Source organism: Coturnix japonica, chromosome 15, assembly GCF_054131305.1.
Source record: "Coturnix japonica strain WE chromosome 15, WE-NBRP24, whole genome shotgun sequence".
In the NCBI taxonomy this organism is placed as follows: Eukaryota; Metazoa; Chordata; class Aves; order Galliformes; family Phasianidae; genus Coturnix; species Coturnix japonica.
The window spans coordinates 12,465,936-12,486,573 of NC_140677.1; the positions used below are offsets into that span (position 1 = coordinate 12,465,936).

Genomic DNA, 20,638 nt, shown 5'->3' on the forward strand with positions numbered 1-20,638 from the left:
TGGAAAAAAATAAATTTGAATCAGCCTTGAAAAATCTCAGCCATGAACTGTAATTATACTTTGAGAAACGTCTCAGTGGGACAACACCACTCTGTACTGTTGGTATCTCAATGACAGCTCAGGTTCCCTTCAGTCCACAGATACAAGAAAAGAAAAAATATCATGGCACATATTCCCCCTTTGAATACTTATCAATTCAATTAAATTTTTTGTTTTCCAGTTATGTGATGTTGAGGGTTTGATTATTCTTAGCAGACTTTTTAGAAATACACGGGGCTTAACAGCTTCTACACAATGACCCCCCTGAGGCTGTGAGTATATCAAAATTCTTCTGCCTCACTTCTCTCCAGTACTAGACAGAGATATTGCTGATTATGTTACATTGGAAATTATGTTGCAAGTCATTGGAGATATTCAATTAAGAGCATTAATTGAAACTCTGAAGTTTTTTGAAAGATTTTGCATGCTTCTTACTTAATTTGATGTCCCTACTGAAAAATAATAAAAAAAAGATCTCCATGGGAGAAACTTATAGGAAACTTATGAATCAGCTCATAACCTGAGACTGATGTAGAGAAACATGCAATCTTTGGAGGAACTTTCCTCTGAAAACTGGACAACAGAAACACATAAATAGGGAGAGCATCGCTCCAGAGCAGCTGTGTGTTTTGTCATGTTTCATATATTTTTCCTTTTGTCAAACAGCTTTCCTTTTTAAAATCAGCAAGTCATATAGAAAGTCAGCAAAAATCAACATTTCCCCGTATTTCTGTTAAAATATCTTTTTTTTACAATGGCCATTAATCAAAATTCTGGTAAAAAAGGTGGAGTTTTCAAAGTACTTTAAAAGTAGTTTGGATTTCAAAGCATTTGCTGCAGTATTGAAAAAAAATCAATCAATCAAAAAAACCCAAAAAACAAACAAACAAAAAAACACTTTATTTTTCATACCTTGGAAGTCTTTACTTACTCTTTTCCAATTCCTCCACTACCTCTTAAGATATGAGTGGTCAAACCACTTTAGAGGCAAAACCTCACATGGAATAAACCATTACTTGTTAAACTGAGCCATTAAAGCAACCTACAGATGCTTGAATTATCTCAGTCAGGTTACATAAGAAAATCACTGACTTCAAATGAAATAGTAGTAAAGGCTTAATTCCCGTTCTATAAATAAAATGATTTAAAATATTTTCTGAACATATACAGGAAAACATAATTTCATGTCTCACTATACTGCATGCATGTTCAGTTGTACGGCTTTTTAGTTGAACAATAATAGCTTGTATTTTGGTCTTGAATTACAGGATAAAGCACACTTCTGTGAAAGAGGATTTGGGGGTATAAAAATTACATTTTCTGTATTTCTTGAGGACAGCAATTACTTTTTAGTGCATGAACAGTTGCTACTTACATTAACTTCTGTTATAGCAATATCAACGACGCTACCAACAACAATTAAGGCATCAAAAGTGTTCCATGCATCAGTGAAATAGTGCTGTTAGGACAAGCATTCAGCAGAAAGAGAGCAAGAGAAAAACACAAACAGAAAAAGAGAAGAAAAGGACAGTGTTATAACACAGAAACACTCTAGGCTTCTCTGATGTACCACTATACAATCTTTCCCTTTTCTTAGCTAAAAACAAAACAAAACAAAAATTGGTAGAAAAAAAAGGCTATTTATTTCCCATATCAACATAATTGACCTATAAATGGTCTGTATTCAAACTTTAGAAACATCAGATCAAAATCTGTGACTTGTCCAGATGATGGAAATAGTGGGGAGACAGAGAAAGAGAAGTAGGGACTGGGGAAAGTAAGCTGGGGTATACTCACATCAGCTTCACTGAGAACGACGTCTACTATGCTGCCAATAACGATGAGGGAGTCAAACGTATTCCAGGCATCACTAAAATAGCCCTGAACAGAGCAGGCAGGGTGCAAACGTTTGTGATTACACATGAAATGTCAAATATTTGCATACTTCTGTTTAGTTTTGCATAAACAGAAATTAGTTAAACAAAACCTGTGGTCTAATGAGAAAACAAAACAAAATAAAACAAACAATATTGCCTACTGAAGGAAAAGCAACATACATGTGCGCATGTGTGGGTGTGTATATATATACATATATATACACATACAGACACACACATGCGCTACACATGCATAACACACCATCGTATAAGCACAACTTTGGCAAGCAAGCCATCAGCCAAATCTCTCATTTGGGACTCAGCAGCAAGGCTGAAGAAGTCTAATATATCTAAACTAAAGCAACATGAAAAAAAACCCTTTAACAAGATTTCTACAGGACCTAGCCCATTGAGATCTCCCTAGCAGTAACGATGTTGTGATAGTCCTATCTAAGCAACTAGTAGAAAATACTTTAAGTGTCATCCCTGGTTATTAATGCGTGATCATCCTTCAAGAAAAAAACTGTGCATACACATTACGTAACTGGATTTTCTATTTATAAATAAGTTTTTTATAGAGGAACTCACAGCACTTTTGCAGTTAGGATCTCATTCCATAACCAGTGAAGTCAAGGCTAGGAACCATAACAACTTGGACAAGTTCATACCACTTCTAACACAGCCTTTCTAACATCTAAAAATTCACTGTCATTAATCACTTAGTCACCCTTTTGACATTTTATGCCTCAAAATATATTCTTCTATGTATATTTTAATAGTTCACCGCTGCATATTGTTATAAAACACTATAATCCAATATATACTCCAATTATCTTTCTACTGGAATCAAAACTCCATGTTTGGGCAGAAAGATAATTAAAAAGAAACACTGAGTTGGGTTTCAGGATTAATCTCTCACTGGGAACAAGATGTATTACAGTGTTGAAAGTAATTCTACAGATACAAGGCATGTAGGTTTTAGATGAGTTTTGCATAATTATTACAGAAATTCCGAATTCTAAATGTTACCAAAGTCATCTTTCTTCTCATTCCAATATAATGACTGATAAGTCAACAACAGCTAAGGATTGATATTGCAAAGGCTGCAATGTACATATTGCACATATGCATTCCGCTTTCCAGATAACTCATTTTAAAATAGTAACTTAATTGCCATTGCAGATCTACATAATTAATTTAGCAAGAGGTTGAAAATAAGCACAGTGACCTTACCTGATGTATTATTACTGCACTACTTACTATAAGATAATGTTTTAGTTGAGCAGTTTTAGTTGTTACTTGGATTTAGCATAGAAAAGCAAAGTTAGCTGGATTTTTGTTTGGGCTTTTGTTTGTTTGTTTTATGAAAAGTCTTCCCAACATCTTAAACTGTCAGAATTTCAAGCAAGAATTAAGATATGTTCTTCCTTCTGAATAAATGCACCCACCTCAGAGTTGCTCCACAACTCCCTACCACTCCACCTTCACCATTTCACTCCACTAAAATTAATCCTAATGTCCTGCTAAACTTCAATGTTCAACCACCTCAACAATACTGATTTATAATCCTGAAGAGATTAGGAGAGACCAACTGATGAGGGGTAGAATGGGAGCCGCTCCCTCATGGTACTTTTTCTGCTCATGTGTATTCCATATTTATCTCATTTAAAAGCCATATCTTTCTTGTTATTCACATAACTATTTATATAAGAGGCTGCTGATAAACAGCTAACCAATAATCAGTGCATTCCCGAGGTGTGCTATCCATCTTCCTCTACAACACCAGCAACCAAAAAAGGTCTTTCAGCTACTGAAAAAGTGACTTTACTAGACATGCTACAATATAAAGCACTTAAATAACAAATTCACACTTTTAATTCAATACAGCTAAAATACTTTAAACATTTATTTTATGAAACCTTTTCCATCAGTATAGACAAATATTGTTCAAAGTAATATGTAAAGCAAAAGCATACAAACAAAAAACTAAGAGAAAATAAAGATGGTTTTGGAAAAGGGAGGAATGGACAAGTCACAGCAAATAAACATCATGCAAATAAGTTGTTTTCACCACTGCAATAACCCAAAATCAGTTCACTTACTAGCCATCTTTCCTTTTTTCTTACAAAAATCTGATGTAAAATGACATGGAAAATCATTACAAGTTTAAGTATCGGTTGGCTATTACGAAGCTATATATACAGTGTGTGTTGATGCATTGTTTTAGATTTTGCTGATATATTTTGTTTCATAACGTACTGACCAGAATTTAGCATATGTGGAGAACAACATGGAGAAAAATATGCCTGCTCTTTTACCTTACACTGTGAAAAAGTATTCATTGAGAAATGCTGGAGGATAAGTCACAAATTCTAGGGAATATGTAGGCATCAAGAATTAATACAAAACACAGATTTCTGTTGATCAACTACATAAACATTTTAGTCATTACAGTACTCTTTTGAGAAGTTCAGGAACTCTTTCTGTAAAGTGCTCTGTGTTCCAACTTCCCAGTCAACAAGTGTGCCAGACACTCAGCACCACCTTTAACATCTATTATTTATCCAAAGGTTATATATTTCAGAGCCAGAAGGCAGTCTGCAGTACCTCAGTGTAACACAACACAATTAGCACAGTAGGAGTATCAATTATTTATAATTGCACTAAGTTTGCATGAACAGCAAAAGCAAAGTTTACATTTTTTACGGGATTTTTGTCAGTGTTATTAAGGGGACACTGTCAAGCAGATCAGATAAAAACTAACATGTTCTCATCTTATATTTACACAGTAAGTAATGAAGTTTCAAGTTGATGCTCTGAACAACTTTGAAATTATTTCTATAGTGCATAAAAGCAGTAAATAACGTTGTCCATCCTGTCAGAGTAGACAAAATAACCCAATGGTGATTTAAACACAAAGGAAATGAACCAGTTTTTCCCCAAAATCCTAAAGAAAAATTGTAGGCTTGGTTTCAAATTGTTCTGACCATTAAAGCATTTTAACATTAATTTAAACAATTCATTGTCGCTTAAAGTATGTACCTAGATTAAAATTTAGATTTTGTTTAAGACTGTTAACTCATTTTAAGTTACTAATGAACTGTGAGGTAGATGTTGCCAGTCAGTGTTTGGGAATAAATTATTTTAAAAGTTACAATCTTTGGAAGCAAAATAAAACAAAAAAAAAAACAGGAACAACCTCAAAAATATGTCACTTCCTTCCTCCTGTGCTAATTAATCTCTGAAAATTGTGATTAATATAATGAATTTTTAACCTCATCCTGCTAATTAGCAAATTAAAGGTCTTCTGCTTCTATGAGGGAATGAAATTCAGGAAATTCAGGAAATAAGTGTCTTCCCTTCAAACTCAATTTTCAGATCCAGGGAGCTGTTACAGTAAAAGCATCCAATCAGACAGAAAGCACATTGCAACAATTAGAATCCAAACTGTACCGAGTTTTAAAGATCACTGTTAAGACACCGCATTCATTAATAAGTGGGAAGTTCATAATACAAATGAAGAATTGTGATTTATACACCCATGATCAGGCCAATCAATTTAGCATTAGCTGCTATTTCTGACTATAGGAACAGGTGCATGAAGAACCACATAAGGATTCACAATCTTCTTTCTAAGAGCAGATGATAAAATGCAGCAAAGTCTTCTGAAATGTCAGTGTGAAACAGTGATATACAACAGGAAATACAGAACAGGAAATGCAATCAGCGTACTCTAGAGCTTCAGATCATGTTGGTTTTACTGTGAAATCCTTGGTGTTTAAATAACACAGATGACAAAAAATACATATAAATTCACTAGAAACGTGTAACAGTCTAGACAGTGCAGAGAATGACTATGGGAGAGTGAGTAAACTCACCCAGAATTCCACACTTCATATCTCAACACCAGACCTCAAGTGATGTATGATTTGTTTACTTCTGTGCAGGCAAAAATAAGCTAACCATAAATCAAGTAGCCCGGGTGACACAGTACAGCTCATGGCTAATCATGCTGAATAAACAGTCCTGAAATGCTGGAAAGGAGTTATGCATCTACTGCATACTAGAATGTGGGCTGCCATGGCTATGTTGCTGTTAGTGTCAGAGCTAAATAAGCACAGATAAGGTTGTCCTCACAGACTGGAGTCATCCAGTATACTACTTAAACCAAAGGAAGTGCACAGTCCACATTCAATTTACAGATTCCAATATTCTGATTACTTTAAAAGAAGGGCAGTGCAAGATGAAAAAGAAACCAGCCTTAGATGCTGAGATGAGGAACATCAAATGGTTGTTTTCAAATTTGACACCTAATGAGTGACCATACTACTTCACTTATATACAGAGACAGAAGCCCAGAAAAAACATTGATTTCACTGTACGGAAAACAAAATTTAGTTTAGTTTGTCTTTTGCACTGCCATAAATGGGGTACGAGAACAGAACAAATAAGACTTCATGAACTGTCACAATCCAACTTTAATCTTCTTTTAAGAATTAATAAGAACAGTTATCAGTATGTCTTGTGAATCTACTTTCAACAGCATGTCTACATTTTTCATTTTGACAGTGTCCCTTTAAAGCAAGGAATCTCCTCCTGCAGGACCATCTATCAAATGGTGTGTAAACATAACTGGAAACATTAAAATGGCTATTGAATTATTACTGTGTATGTTTGTAGCACATGGCTATAATTTAAAAAGGAAAGGAATATTTTTGTATTTTGAAAGAGAAACACAATATATAAATCTTTAATGGAGATCAACGTTGTTGAAGGTTACGAATGTGGTACCAGGAATTAGAAGTGGTAACGCCTGTAACAGGAAATTATTTGTCTAATTTAGAAAGGGACAGTTTTGTTACCTCAGAATATTCCAGGTGTCATCAACCACCTTGTAATGTTTGCTCTGATATCTGTATTTCATTTCTTGGATTTATGTGTATATGTATTATCAGATTAACATTTCTACTATGATTTAATTGATGGATAACTGTGGGAACATATAGGTTCTTTTTGTTATTTCACGGCTAGTCTGAAATTTACATTACACTTAATTCTTGCGGCAATACCCTAATTAAATCATGTATAAAACTTACCTTGGGTTTGAATGCAATCAGCTTCAAAACCATTTCAACAGTGAACACTCCCGTGAAAACCATATTCATAATGTCCATCGCATCATTAAAGAGCTTAGACTGTCCATAGTGCTGTGGAAGAAAAAATGACACATTTAAAGGTAAAAGTTTTAAAATACCAAGAGAAAATAAGGCAACAACATAAAAGCTGACAACAGTGCAGCATAAGAAAATATTTTCTGGTACATTCAAGATGCACAACTAAATCATATGAGACTAGATGAATATCTCTCCAAAAATGGATATACATCTATTTTGGGCCGGCAATGAGCGGAACAAATCTGGCATTCCTCTACATCTGGTGACCTTCAGAGATAGCTTTGAGGAGAATACTGCTCCCACAAAAATGGAATATTAGACAAAAGCTATTTTTTCAAGTCTTAGAAGGTAGTTTTTAAATAACATAATCTCATGTCACACCTGCTTAGAAAGACTGTAGTATCTTAGTCACAGAAAAACATATTGTGTAGGAGTGATGTTTTAAGAGCATACAGCACCATGGAAGTCTACCACAAAAACTAAGTAGGATGGGCATATAAATTGGATTTGAAAGATTCTTTTTCTTATCAAATTCTAAAGTACCAAGGAAAAGAAAATTTTAAATTTAAAACAACTTGGAAAAGTAGGTAAGATTACGAACTAAAGAAAAACAGTGGATATAATAGAGCAGGAAGAGAAGAAAAAATAAACATATACAGACAAAAATCCCAACCTTCTAAGAAGATACAGACATACGGGGTAGTACAAACATGAAACAAAGACAAAACAAGTACAGGAGTTACAAAGGTGTGAAGCAATGCTTAAAGAATACAATAATAAGATTAGCTATAAAAGTACTATGTTAAGAAGGGTTGTTTTTTTAATTAACAAGCAATATATATATATAAACAGAAGGCAGTGTATCTTCTACACCTTTCCTACCAGTGGCTTCAAAAGAGCTTCTGCTTTTCCTACCTGCATAGCCAGGCAAAGTGTGTTCAGCATGATGAGGACAAACATGATGTATTCGAATCCAGTAGAATTCACCACATACCAGAACTTGTACTGGTAAGGATTTTTTGGAATGTATCTACGAAGAGGACGTGCCTTCAAGGCGTATTCCACACACTGACGCTGTAAAAGCAAGTACATAAAAAATTGTCAGATTATGGCCAAGAGTCAAAAAAAAAATGGGAATATAATTAATGATGAGTGCAAATTGTTAAAAGCAGAGAGAAGCAGTGTCTCTGTTTTACATACAATTTTAGGTACTTATATATTAATCAAGTAGCTTACCAACCTTCAGTTGGTCATTTACAACTGTTTCTGGGCACATACACTACTCAGCTACATGCAAAAGAATCAGATGGAAACTCAAAAGCATTTCACCTTCACACAGCATACTAGTATACCACAAACCACATTTATCTGTACATATGCATATGGTTTATAGTATTAAGTGCACTGATACACATATCGCCATACTGTTACCAAATCACCATAATATTAACATACTATACAGAACTAATTGTAAAGAATCTCAGCTAACAATAATGCTGACTTTTAATTAGTCTGTAAGCTGTACTTTGTCTTAACTAAGTTTTCAATCATTATTGTAACTGCATAGCATAAAATCCCAGTCTGCAAAATAAACACTAGTGGGTGTTAATAGTTGAGATAAACTGATATACAGCAACATCATGGATTCACCTCCAGGTCTTAGCACCTAAATCTCCATATAAGCTGGGCCTTCTCCTTGCCTTTTGAAGAATGCTTATAAAAGCTGGCTGTTGGGGCATGAAATGCATAAAGAATGCTCCCCCAGGGCTTTGTGCTTAACTACATTGGATGAAGGGTGTTACAGTGGAACAAGACTATCAAAAAAACCATGACTGGTCACTGGCAAGTTTCTGTGTGAAAAGATTAAATAACAAAAGAGGAAGAGACGCTAAGATACTAACAGCCATCATACAAGAACCTTCACAACAAAAAGACTGAGATGTTTGGCTTACAGAAAGAATATAGAGTGACTTAAGTACCATCTGATGCTATTTACTCAGGCTACTTTTTGAAATTATTTTATTGCTAAGATATGTGTTTGATGCCCTCCTCTGGCCCAAAGAAGAAAGGAACTGGTGAATAAATAAGTAAAAAAGAATACTCTCAAAAATTAAGAGTTCATTATGTATTTTAACCTGATTTTTGTCCAGCTCACAGTTCTTGTATTCTTGTTCTCCCTGTTCTTGAAATGTAACAATGACAAAACCAACAAATATGTTCATCATGAAGAAAGCAATAATGATGATATAAATGATGAAAAAAATGGAGATTTCCACTCTGTAGTTGTACACAGGTCCCACATTCTCGCCATTGGAATCAATGGCTTTGTACAGCAGCCTAGGGGAGAAAAAAAAATCTTTATTAGCACTAAAATGGCAAAAGACAGCAAAATATGCAGACTCAGAGGACAGATTTCAGAAATAAAATACTGCTTATTATCATCATCTTTCTGAAACATCTGTCTTAACAAACATGTCATGAAGCATCCACTCACGCTGGCCAGCCTTCAAAAGTGGACACTGTGAAAAGGGCCATCATAGCAGAGAGAACATTGTCGAAGTTGAAATCACTATTTTGCCAGACCCTCTCTTTGACCATTGGATTATCAACATCTCCATCTTTATAAACAATGTATATCCCCCTGTGGGAAAAGAAAGGAAACAAACTGCCATTAGTAAGGTATTTAATTAGCCCTCAAGTTATACAATTATCTATTCAAATAGTTTATTTTACTCCATAATAAGCTTGCTTCATTTCCTTGCTAACATGTCCTGACAGCTTTTACATTTTAGACTTTTCTTATCGATCTCAAGATGGCAATTCCAATTTATATGAACCTAAGTCACTTAACACATGCCTGTCCTTATCTGGTGCAGTTTACATTACTCAACATATGTGTCACTTTCTTAGCTCAAAGGAGTTCTCACCGGCATTCCTCTGGATTCTGTTTTGCCTCATCAGTGCACTTGTAGAATTTTCCCTACATATAAACAAAACACAGTGTTAAAATGGAGAATATGCACAATAAATGTACTAACACTATGACTGCTTCTGAATGAGACCAACCCACCAAGCAGCAAGACACCAAGAATTCAACTCTGTTTTTGTATTCTTGCTGCATTACAACTTTTTAGTCTGCTCACCTTGAAGAGCTGCACTCCAATACAAGCAAACATGAACTGCAGCAGAGTTGTAACGATCATGATATTACCGATAGTTCTAATAGCCACAAAGACACACTGAACAACGTGCTGGAAAGAAAGAAAAAATAGGTTTTAAACCTAGAACACCTACCACAAGAGTAAAAGCTTTCTTTATCATATTTAGATTACTTTTTAAAGAAGACATTTTTGCACTGACAGCATTATACCTGCTATCATAGCTAAGCTCATTTCCCAAATTTGTCCCAAAGTCTGTTGAGACAGACTCATTAACATGTATAGATTAAAATGTACACACACACTGTAGAATGGCAATGGAGCCATTTCTGTGATGTCGGTTCACAGCAAGTATCATGGTCAAATTCTGCTCATGTTCCTCCACATATACGTTACTGGAACTGTGGGCAGAATCTGGCCCAGTACGCTTAAGAATCAGAAACTGATTTATGGGTTTGACCTGTGACCTCCAGAAATTTTTTATTATGTTAGACTTTTTAAGCTGAAGCAGAATTGAGGAATCAGGTCAACAGAAATGTAACTTTAAAAAGATAAAAATTTAAACCTTCAGTCCTTTTGCTCTGTTTATAGCCCTCAGGGGCCTCAAGACTCTCAAAACTCTGAGGATCTTCACAACTGAGATAGCACTTGACCTGGGGAAAAAATAAAAGCTTGTTACTTTTAAGGTAATTGATTTTATTTCTAAGAACAACAGCATTCTCACAACTTCCTTTTACATGAAAATTCAAATAAAGCATCATGACATTGTATACAAGATTTTTTGAAGCACTCCTTCACTGATCTCTTGTCAATACTGGAAAATAATAACAATGTCATAAATACTGTAAGAATCATTTTGATTTCTGCATCAACTTGGGAATCAGCAGCTCCGAGGCTCATCTGACACAAACACAATTAAGGCTGGTCAGGAGCAAATTACTTCCCAGAGTAAATTCTTTTTTGAATGCTGACACCTGACTCAAAACTCTTGTGCAAGTCCGGCAAGTCAATGAATACCTTCATTTCCAACCAACTGGATTTGAAAGGGTCTTAATGGAATCACATTTGCTTTCAGCAGCTATAACAGCAGACAGCCCATTGAAGAACACATCATAAAACTAAAATCTCACATAAGTAGTGTAGCACAAGCAGAACACAGACTGGGAGGAGACTAACTGACAGCAAGCCTTTGCTCATTTCTAGGTCAGTAAAGGATTCACGGATGATTTAAACATGGCACAGCTGCTCGCTTAGAGAATCAATAAGCACCTTCTGACTGTTATTATGTTCTGCCTGATCCAAAGGAAGCAAAACATCTCTCGGTACCACTTACAGCCCTGATTAATCTGCAACTTCTCACCCTTTCAAATCCTGTCAGGTTATGTATCCCAGTAGGACAATGCCACAAGAACAAGCTCATAGAATTAGGCTGCATATGTGGCAATAAAACAAAGGAGGGCATATAAACCTCCAGAAGCTCCAGGAATTCATTGCTACACAACAGAGTGCTGTGGTGTTCCTCCTTGTTCTCTTGGCAATAGTGGGAAGCAGTGATTTGCTTCCAGTCTCTATTGGTATTGAATTACAACTCTCCATATAAAGCACTACCTCGTCCTGTTCCCAGCCCTGACTACACCCACACACAATGGCAGAACAAAAGGAGCTGCAAGACTGATTTCAGTAGAGAACCCCAGAGCAAAAATAAATTGTTCACATTGTAATACTTACTGAATACCAAATGATACCAGAGAAACACCCACAACCAGCAAATCCAGCAAATTAAAGTAATTTCTGCAGAAGGACCCTTTATGAAGGAATGCTCCAAAAGCTGTCATCTAAAAACAGAATTGTTACATGTTTAATCTCTATCTCAATCTATTCACACTGACATTTAGGCTGTTTACAAGTCACTTGCCTAGAGTGTGAATGCGCACAATAGCATCACCTTCTAAAAACAACTGAAATTTAAAAATAAAAAATAAAAAAAAAATACTACATATGTTAAGGAACGTTCATTTTAATCACAAAAATTCTGCTCAGGAAACATGAGCAAATGTGTCAGTTGCTTCTGCTGCCAACAAATGTTGTATTTTTATGTAACTGATTAGGCTGAGTGGATTTCACTGGAGTGGCTGGGCTTTGATAGAAAAATGACTACAAGCACCACAAACCTTCCATGCTTACTACACTGTAAGGTCTGGATTATGACTCCTCATTGTTCCTATTGTCTTGAGAACTGTGAAAAGCATAGCACAGAAAGCAACAGGGGAAACAAGGAGGGCCCCAGCCCGAAGCAAGCAAAGCCAGTGTCCGAGACAAGTTAGTAAAGCTGGCATTGTGTATGAACGTGCCATTTTCTGACTGTCCACTGACTTTTTTTTATGGTACCATTTATTTTCCTTCATAAATACATGTGAGTACACTGCCAGGCAGAGTTTCCTGCAGTTAATGCAGTCAGGAGTATTAACACGCTTTTCTGTGATGAGGCTTCTTGTTTCTTTTTATTACTTAATGATGCCAGATTTCAGTAGTTCATGCTCTAGTGCTTCCTACTTCCCTTGAATAACTTAATGTCAAAATCTTTTGCAGTCACTGAGACTGTTTATTTTCTTAGCATATCTAGTTATGTTTGTTTATGCCATGCTTTGTAATTCCTCTGTCTGTACAGAGATACAGCTGGAACTACAGGAGCTGTACAACCTGCTGCTCAGAGCATGTAGTTGGTCGACCAACTCTTCTGCTGTACCAATGGTGCTAACATATTTAGTATGGCTTCTCAAATTCAGAGTTTGGAATTACTTTGATTGAATGCTACAAGACTTTTCAGTGTTTCTTTCTCATTTCTTTCTTTCCTTTAGTTTGGCCTTTCTCTTGATGTGAAAAGTCAGGACTTATATTTTCTTTTAATAACAAATACAAAACCAATCAATTTTTAGCAAGCTGCTCACTGATGAAAATGAGAAGGGATTAAATTGAAGTCTGAGAATATTTGCAAGCATAAAAACAGTCTACTACTTACAATACGGCTTATCTTGTAAACAGCCCAAATATTGCATCAATTAGTATTACTCAAGTTGCACAGTGAAGAGTATGCACAGCAATATGAGCAAAAGCTGGGAGAAGAGATTTTGTTAAGTTTAATCCTCAACTAGAAATGCAAAGTTTATGTACAGATTCTTAGTGTACCAGTGTATAAATCAGGGTTACTCAACAAAAAACTTACACTGAATATGCACTGATTTAACTTTTAAGAATCATAAGTAAATTTCTGGAGAAAAAAAAATGTTAATCAAATTAAAAATAAATAAATAAGAATTATTTTGTCCAACTGTTTCCTACACATGAAACCAACCCTCAGTTACAGAGCTTCTTTGCCAGAGTAAGCTCCATATATATACATATGTTCTGAGTAACCCCAATGGATAATCTTAATAATCAGTACACAAACTGTACATTAAAATGCCATTTTTGAACTCATGCATGGGTAATACATTTAAGCAAGCATATTTATGCCTTTCTGCGTATTTAAATGTATGCCCAAGATAAGATAAATGAAAAGTATCTTACTGTATAGATAGCTAAATGCAAGATATCTTGCAAGTCCTATTGCAAGAAAATAGTTATCTATTTTAGCTCTGTGAGTATAGCTCAGCAAGAGAAATGAGAAATTACATGCTCCCTCCTTACAAGACTGATCAACTCTTTTGGAAATGCCAGAGCAGGGAGAAGGAAAAGCTCATGCGCAGTGAATTATTTTTCCCTTTTCTGACAACTGTAAGTTTTAAAAGGGTAAAAAAATGAATTACTAAATTGATGTAATGATAAAAAAATCATCTTCTACATGCATCCAATGGTAAAAAATAACCAATCAAAACTATGAGAAATTGTCAAATAAAAAATTCCTCTGGTTGAAAAAAAGTTTAGCTTTGATCGCTTAGAGAAAAGGCGAAGAACACTTCAAGTGCCTTTTCTTGGCAGGTGACACACAAGGAAAATCCTTTTAAACAAACTTCCTTTGAAAACCTGTTACCTTCAAAATGATCTCAAATGTAAACATACTAGTGAAGACATAATCTGCATACCCTAGGATCTGGAAGGTAAACAAAAAGTTACAAACATTATTGCTAAAGCTGGTTTTGAGCTAACAAGGATCAATAACAATGCATTACCTTTAACAGGATTTCAACAGTAAAGATGGCTGTGAAAGCATAGTCAAAGTAACCAAGTATCTGCAAGGTATAATACGTGCCACAGTAAGAAATTCAACTATTAATAAGTTTTTACAGTTTATACCACATGTACAACAACACCTGAAATTATAGAAACAGGTAGATGGGGAATTAAGTCAACGTAGTTTAATATTCCAGCTATTGAGCAACAGTTTATATTTACTTAACAAATTAGCACATGCCAACACATTTAGATGTGAGATTTTACCACTCAGACCCAGTGAGACTTTCAGATCTTTCAGACCTTTCCCTATTGGCTTTCACAGGTATCCGCTTCAGACTTTCACAGACATACATAATCTTATACAAGAAATGTTTAGTAGTAGTAAATGTTTGTTATTAGTAAGTCATTTGGATGTTGTTGTTCCCATACAGACTGAGTTAGAATACGTCAAAGCACATTAATGAATAACTGAACTAAATAAAATCAGCACTGCAGCTTTTTATTATCCTTTTTTTTTTTTTTAACTTGGAAGACACAGCAGTTCTTTATTTGCTGGAAATTTAGAACACACACCAGTAATTTAGTGACATGCAAAATTTAAAAATATCATAGTTGTGATATTGATTTTGCAGTTGTCAATAGGAATAGTGCATATAAATTTCAATGGAACTGGGATTTCACCCTTTCAAGGTGGAAGTATTGCTAGCAACAAATTTAGTCACAGACGTACACTGCAGCACTGTGTTAGTTCAGTTTCAAGGATTCAGCAGTTAACCTAGAAAACAGGTGAGCACAGAGGCATGTTTCCTGTGGTGCAACAGCTAAGAAAATGGGTAGGAGAAATAAAATAAAGAGACAACACACACTGGACATATTCCTGTAAGACCAAAAGAAATCTTTTTCTTCCCATGTTCTACTGACGATCACATCCCTCCATCGCTTGCTGTGACTGAAAGAAGAGTCATACAAGAAATCTGTTCAACAAAAATTAGTCAGAAAGGAATTTGTTCTAGAATTAAATAATGTATTTAAAGCAATTCTTGCTTGTTAAACTTGTGTTTTCATGCTTTTACTGTCATGAATTTTATCAGACACACCTAACCTTAGACTCATCAGGATGGTCAGCTCCCATGTTTGGCAGTGTGACTTGATCCAATGTGCTGTCTTTTATCCTGGAATTTTACCATGCTAGCACAGCTACAAACAACATGATCTTCATTAACAAGCCAACATGGGATAGCCATCATAAAAAGCACAGGACTGAGTAGAAGCAATCATATTTGCAGAAAAGAGAACATGAACTAACACTCACCAGAAAGCCATGCTACTGAACTGAAACAGTATTGACAACCATATTTTCATTTTTCCTCTATAAGTGTTTACCCTCCTCATTACATGAACACAAGTCCCATTAGATGTTGAAAGACATCTCTTAGTCCTTTAGTTCTGTAAGACTGCAGTTTCAGCCTTCAGAAGCTAGAACCCAATGCTTGACAAATCAAAAGTTTTTGCCTTGACTTTGTGTGCTGGGGTGTAATTCTTGCTTTAGCTTCATCTAAAAGGAACCTAGTTTGTGCTGCAGTGCAACTGCAGTGCAAATGCAAGCACAACACCTGGGGCAGTTTAGAGATTTGTGTCAAAACTACTGAAAGACTCTTAAACAGAATTAATTCCTCAGAAACAGAAGGTTAGCACTTAGCCCACTGTCATGTTGTGGCCATTCCCAAACCTTTAAAAATCACATTTTAGATTGTCAAAAACTCTGAAACTAAGATTAGACTTTTTATTATTCATTTATTCATTTTTTGATTGATTTTGGAAGGTCTTCCTATTGATGCCCTGATGGTTTGGGTTGTTGGTTTGTTTTTTGACATTCTGAGTTCAATTTTCAAGCTTTTTTTCCTTTTTTCTTTTCTTTTTCCTACAAGGAAACACTGAACAAAAGCTGCATTTCCCAAGTAATTGCTCTGGTAGCTTTAGTACTGGAACATCTACTGACATCTACTGACACACTAGGCCCATTCTTCTAGTAAGAGGTGGAAGAATTTCTTCTAACTCCATGGCTAGCCTGCAAATCAACATATATGTAAGACAGGAGAGATCTCACAATTCTTTCCAAATCCCCACAAACCAGTTCAATCATATCAGCTATTTCATATCTAACCAGAAGCATGCACAATTCACAATAACTTGAGAAGCTTTCTCCACCCCTCATGCAAAACAGTTGTACTACCTATGATGCTCCATCAATAAACCTACTTGTCTTTGAAAGATTTATGTTTATTACAACAAAATGAAGTGCAAATGTTTGACTTGGAAAAGAAACATTTCTTCACTTGAAAATTAAAAACGAGGCAATAGTACCAGAGGTTTATTATTCTATGAGGATATATTTATCTCCAGACACAAAATTGATAGGCTTACATTATTTCGAAAAGAGTGGCTGCGAATTGGATCTTCTGCTGCTAGGGAAACACTGCTCAGCATGATGAAGACAAGGATGAGATTGGTAAAGATGTGGTGATTGATGAGCCTGTGGCATCCCACTCGAATTCTGCAGAAAAGATACAAAAATATGCCACATGTGCAAACAGAATTCAGCAGATGGCTAATATACAACATGTTTTCTATTACTGTGCCAGAAATGACAGATCTGGGAAGCCATCAGTAGCTAAAACACGGTGTAAACGCTGAAGCTATTGCTCTCTTATGTAAAAACTTAAATAAAAACTTAAATAAATTCAAAATCCAGTCCCCCAGTTGTGAAGGTGCTCTTATCAAAAGAATATGGGAGAAAATTTCCCAGATTATGAATGCCATGATAAATTTCAGTGTTTATGCCTCTGTGTATGTAGATAGATATCCATGTCAAATGCCAGATATTAAGGTTATTCAGATCCCAACTGTTATTTGACTCTTAAAGTTGATTAAATTATTAATTTGCTGAGATGTGTTTTTTCCTCATTCCTCACCCTCACTGCTATAAAAACATGCCATTCTTCCCATGGTTTCTATGAATCCTATCTCATGCCAAAATCCTCATACCTTATATACCTTTATACCCAGTGACTAACAGAAAAGCTGGCTAGTAGACATTAAAAGGTATTTTTCAGACCTATGCAGGCCTCATAGTCAATACTTACAAAATACTTTATTTATAATTACAAAATCATCTTTGAAAGTGGAAGGCAAATTAATGTATTTAACAAATTATTTTTATTTATCAAGTCACTTAGAAATCAATTCCTATCCTGCTGCAGATACTGCTGTTCTATCCCTACACTCAGTGCTAGGAGACCTACTCCTTCACCACTGGAGGAGCAAAAGGAGAATATTTCAGGATGATATTTACGGATTGGTGCTGCTGAAAATGAAGAAGGCACTCCCTTCAGGGATTGGTGTTATCTTCTCCTTCATATTTAGTTCTGATATTCTACGGGGACGTGGGCCTGCTGGTACCTCAGGTTCATCCTCCTCATCTTCTTCATCTTCACCTACTATAAATTAAACATTTATTTTACTAAAAAGGATTTTTTTTTTCATACCAGTATAAAAAAATATATTTACATAGCTTTATATCACAAAATTATATACCACAGCTTTAAACATCTTTAAAAAAAATGTGAATGAGTCTATGAATGTTCAGAAGTCTGTGAGGGCAAACAGGTTTCACCACAGAGTAATGAAGGAGTTCACAGATGTTATAGCTGTATCCCTCTCAATACTTTACCAAGGGTCTTGGCAGTCTGGGGAGATCCCTGAATAGTGTTATATATAGGTTGTTGTCTACAAGAAGGATCAAAGTGAATAAGGCTATGGCTTGCAGCGGGTCACTAGCAATGTTGCCCAGGGGTCAATTCCAGGGCCAGTACTGTTCAACACTTTCATCAGTGATCTGGATGCAGGACTGGAAAGCATCCTTAGAAAGTTCACTAATGATACTAATCTGGGAGGAGGTGTTGATTCTTCGGTAGGACAAGAGGTCTTGCAGAGGGATTGAGATAAACTAGAGCATTAGCCAATCAGCAAATAGCATGAAATTCAAGAGAGGTAAGCGCCAAGTTCTACACTTGAAATAGTAGAGTGTGGGAGATGAATGGTTGGAGAGCAGCACTGCAGAAAGGTATGTGGGGGTAGTAGGTGACCACAGGCTCAAAATGAGCCAGCTGTGTGCTCTGGCAGCCAAGTGAGTAAGCCATGTTTGCAAACATAGCATAGCCAGCTGATCAAAAGTGGTGATTCAGAGGTGATAACAGAGTACAACTTCATTGATTTCAAAGGAACTGATTCAGTGTTCAGAGAGAGCGGTTTATGATATTTTAGCTAGTAAATTTAAATGTTTTCGTCTTTGGACTGGTATTCACATACCTGGTACATCACAGGGTGGATAGGGATCTTTATCTTCATCCTCTCCTTCTCCATATTCAGCAATTGTCACCTATGGCCATTAAATAGGAGAAAATAGTTTTCAGTAGAGCTTTGCATACAGCAAAGTTTAACAGAAGGCAGAACAAGTAAGACTCCGAAGTCAAGAAAGTCATGCCCATATCTAGTCTGACTTTTTAAGACAGGGTAAACCTGAGAAGGGAGAATAATTGACATTTTAATATATATTTAAAATATGTTGTTTTCTATAATATCTGTATTCTTTTAGCTGTACACGTTACAATCACAAGATGACCAACAGGTTTGGTAAAAATTACTAATAATGGTTGAAAATTCAAATAAGAATTCATCTAATTTCTTCCACTGGATTTAACAGGCAAAACACATTCAGAGATCCTAATTTGACCTTCCCTTCTTTGGATTTTAAAATCAAAAGGATTTTCTGGGCTAACAGATTCCGCAAAGATGCTAAGAATTAGAACTGTTTTCCTTCCCTGGAAAAGTGTACTGATGATGACTCCATGAAAAAAATCACATAAAGAATAGCAGGCCTGCAAAGTAATTCTTTTTTTAAACAGATTTTAAAAAATATATATATTTTTAAACATAAATTTTAATATATATTTTTTTAATATAAAAAAATAAACACCTTACTATCCTTGGGCTTCTTTTGGTCACCTTCTGACTTCTCACTTTTTTTATTTTCCAGACTCTCTTTTCTAGAAAATACAAACAAGCAAAAAAAACAATTACAATGCAAATCACGTAAAGACGGGAGATTTAGAATGAATTACAAGCATACTTTTAAAAGTTGCGTATACATAAAAAATTACAGTAAAAAATTTAAGTGATATTTAAAGTGATTTGCAAAGAAGCAGTCACCAAAGTTATAAAATCTACCGCCTTTGAACACAGTTGATCCATTTCAAACATTACTATTTTGAATTTAACTGCAGAAGTTAATCTCTAAAAAATTTGATGCATGATGATTACTTCTTTCTAGATGGATAAAACGTGCCCTTAGACTCAAATAACATGCACTAACTTCAATGGGCAGCACTTATCTTGAGGAAAGGTCTTCTTCTTGCCTGTATAAGGCTTACAGAACAGATTCCAAATGGTCTTTTTCACTGGCAAGAACAGATACATTCCTGTTCTAATTGTACAATAAATCCTTACCATTGTGATGTTTAAACATCAGTTGGCTTATCGTTCTCTCCTTAGATCATTCTATTTTCCCAGTCACTAGCCAACTTTTATCTAAAATCACTCTTACTTGGTCTTACTTTAATGTCAAGGTAAATTCTGCCCTTTGTTTCCCAAGTCCAATAAATTTTGCAAATAGTGAGGGCATTTATGCAAGAAAGTATTACAAGAAAGAACTCATTTCTCTCCTCCTCCCTTCTCCTGCTCATTCATCATGTATGAGTCATTTACCTTGCATTCTTTTTCCTTTCCTTTTCTTCTGCTTCTTCTTTCTGAGCTGTATTTAGACTTTCAGCATCTGCCAAGTTATCCACAGCAATGGCCAAGAAGACATTTAGCAAGATATCTATTTCAAATCATTTTAAGGACATTATGCCTTACCACACTTTGTTTAGTTTACTATCAGTATAAACACTGACAGTGTGAGAGAGATAAATCCCATGTTCCCAACCTTAAGTGTAGAGATGGGTGACATTGGAATTTACTGGAAATAACACTCAGACTGGAATAATAATCGGTGTAAAACCAGCCATGATCCAGCAGGAACACTGATTTTAAAATAATGGAATACTTGCTGTTTGTTTGTTATTACATAAAATGAAACTTAACTTCATGTTAGCCTGAC

At 35.4% G+C, this 20,638-nt stretch overlaps 1 protein-coding gene across 24 annotated transcripts in view; it reads right to left on the reverse strand.

The window, feature by feature from the left end:
* Window positions 1-20,638, reverse strand: part of CACNA1D (calcium voltage-gated channel subunit alpha1 D) — a 167,501-nt gene that overhangs the window by 30,959 nt on the left and 115,904 nt on the right. For 8 of the 24 annotated variants that reach the window (XM_085516465.1, XM_015875158.3, XM_015875159.3 and 5 more), the window contains 16 exons: window positions 20,245-20,359; window positions 19,457-19,526; window positions 18,790-18,859; window positions 17,774-17,918; window positions 16,846-16,975; window positions 14,418-14,477; window positions 11,977-12,083; window positions 10,814-10,901; window positions 10,234-10,341; window positions 10,018-10,070; window positions 9,585-9,731; window positions 9,226-9,427; window positions 8,006-8,164; window positions 7,013-7,123; window positions 1,837-1,920; window positions 1,415-1,498 (listed from right to left, as the gene is read on the reverse strand). In XM_085516465.1, coding sequence (XP_085372591.1) covers window positions 1,415-1,498; window positions 1,837-1,920; window positions 7,013-7,123; window positions 8,006-8,164; window positions 9,226-9,427; window positions 9,585-9,731; window positions 10,018-10,070; window positions 10,234-10,341; window positions 10,814-10,901; window positions 11,977-12,083; window positions 14,418-14,477; window positions 16,846-16,975; window positions 17,774-17,918; window positions 18,790-18,859; window positions 19,457-19,526; window positions 20,245-20,359 — 1,733 coding nt within the window. Of the gene's footprint in view, window positions 1-1,414; window positions 1,499-1,836; window positions 1,921-7,012; window positions 7,124-8,005; window positions 8,165-9,225; window positions 9,428-9,584; window positions 9,732-10,017; window positions 10,071-10,233; window positions 10,342-10,813; window positions 10,902-11,976; window positions 12,084-14,278; window positions 14,339-14,417; window positions 14,478-16,845; window positions 16,976-17,773; window positions 17,919-18,789; window positions 18,860-19,456; window positions 19,527-20,244; window positions 20,360-20,638 lie in introns of all 24 variants that reach the window. The other 16 variants (XM_015875165.3, XM_085516457.1, XM_085516460.1 and 13 more) reach the window with 6 other exon arrangements.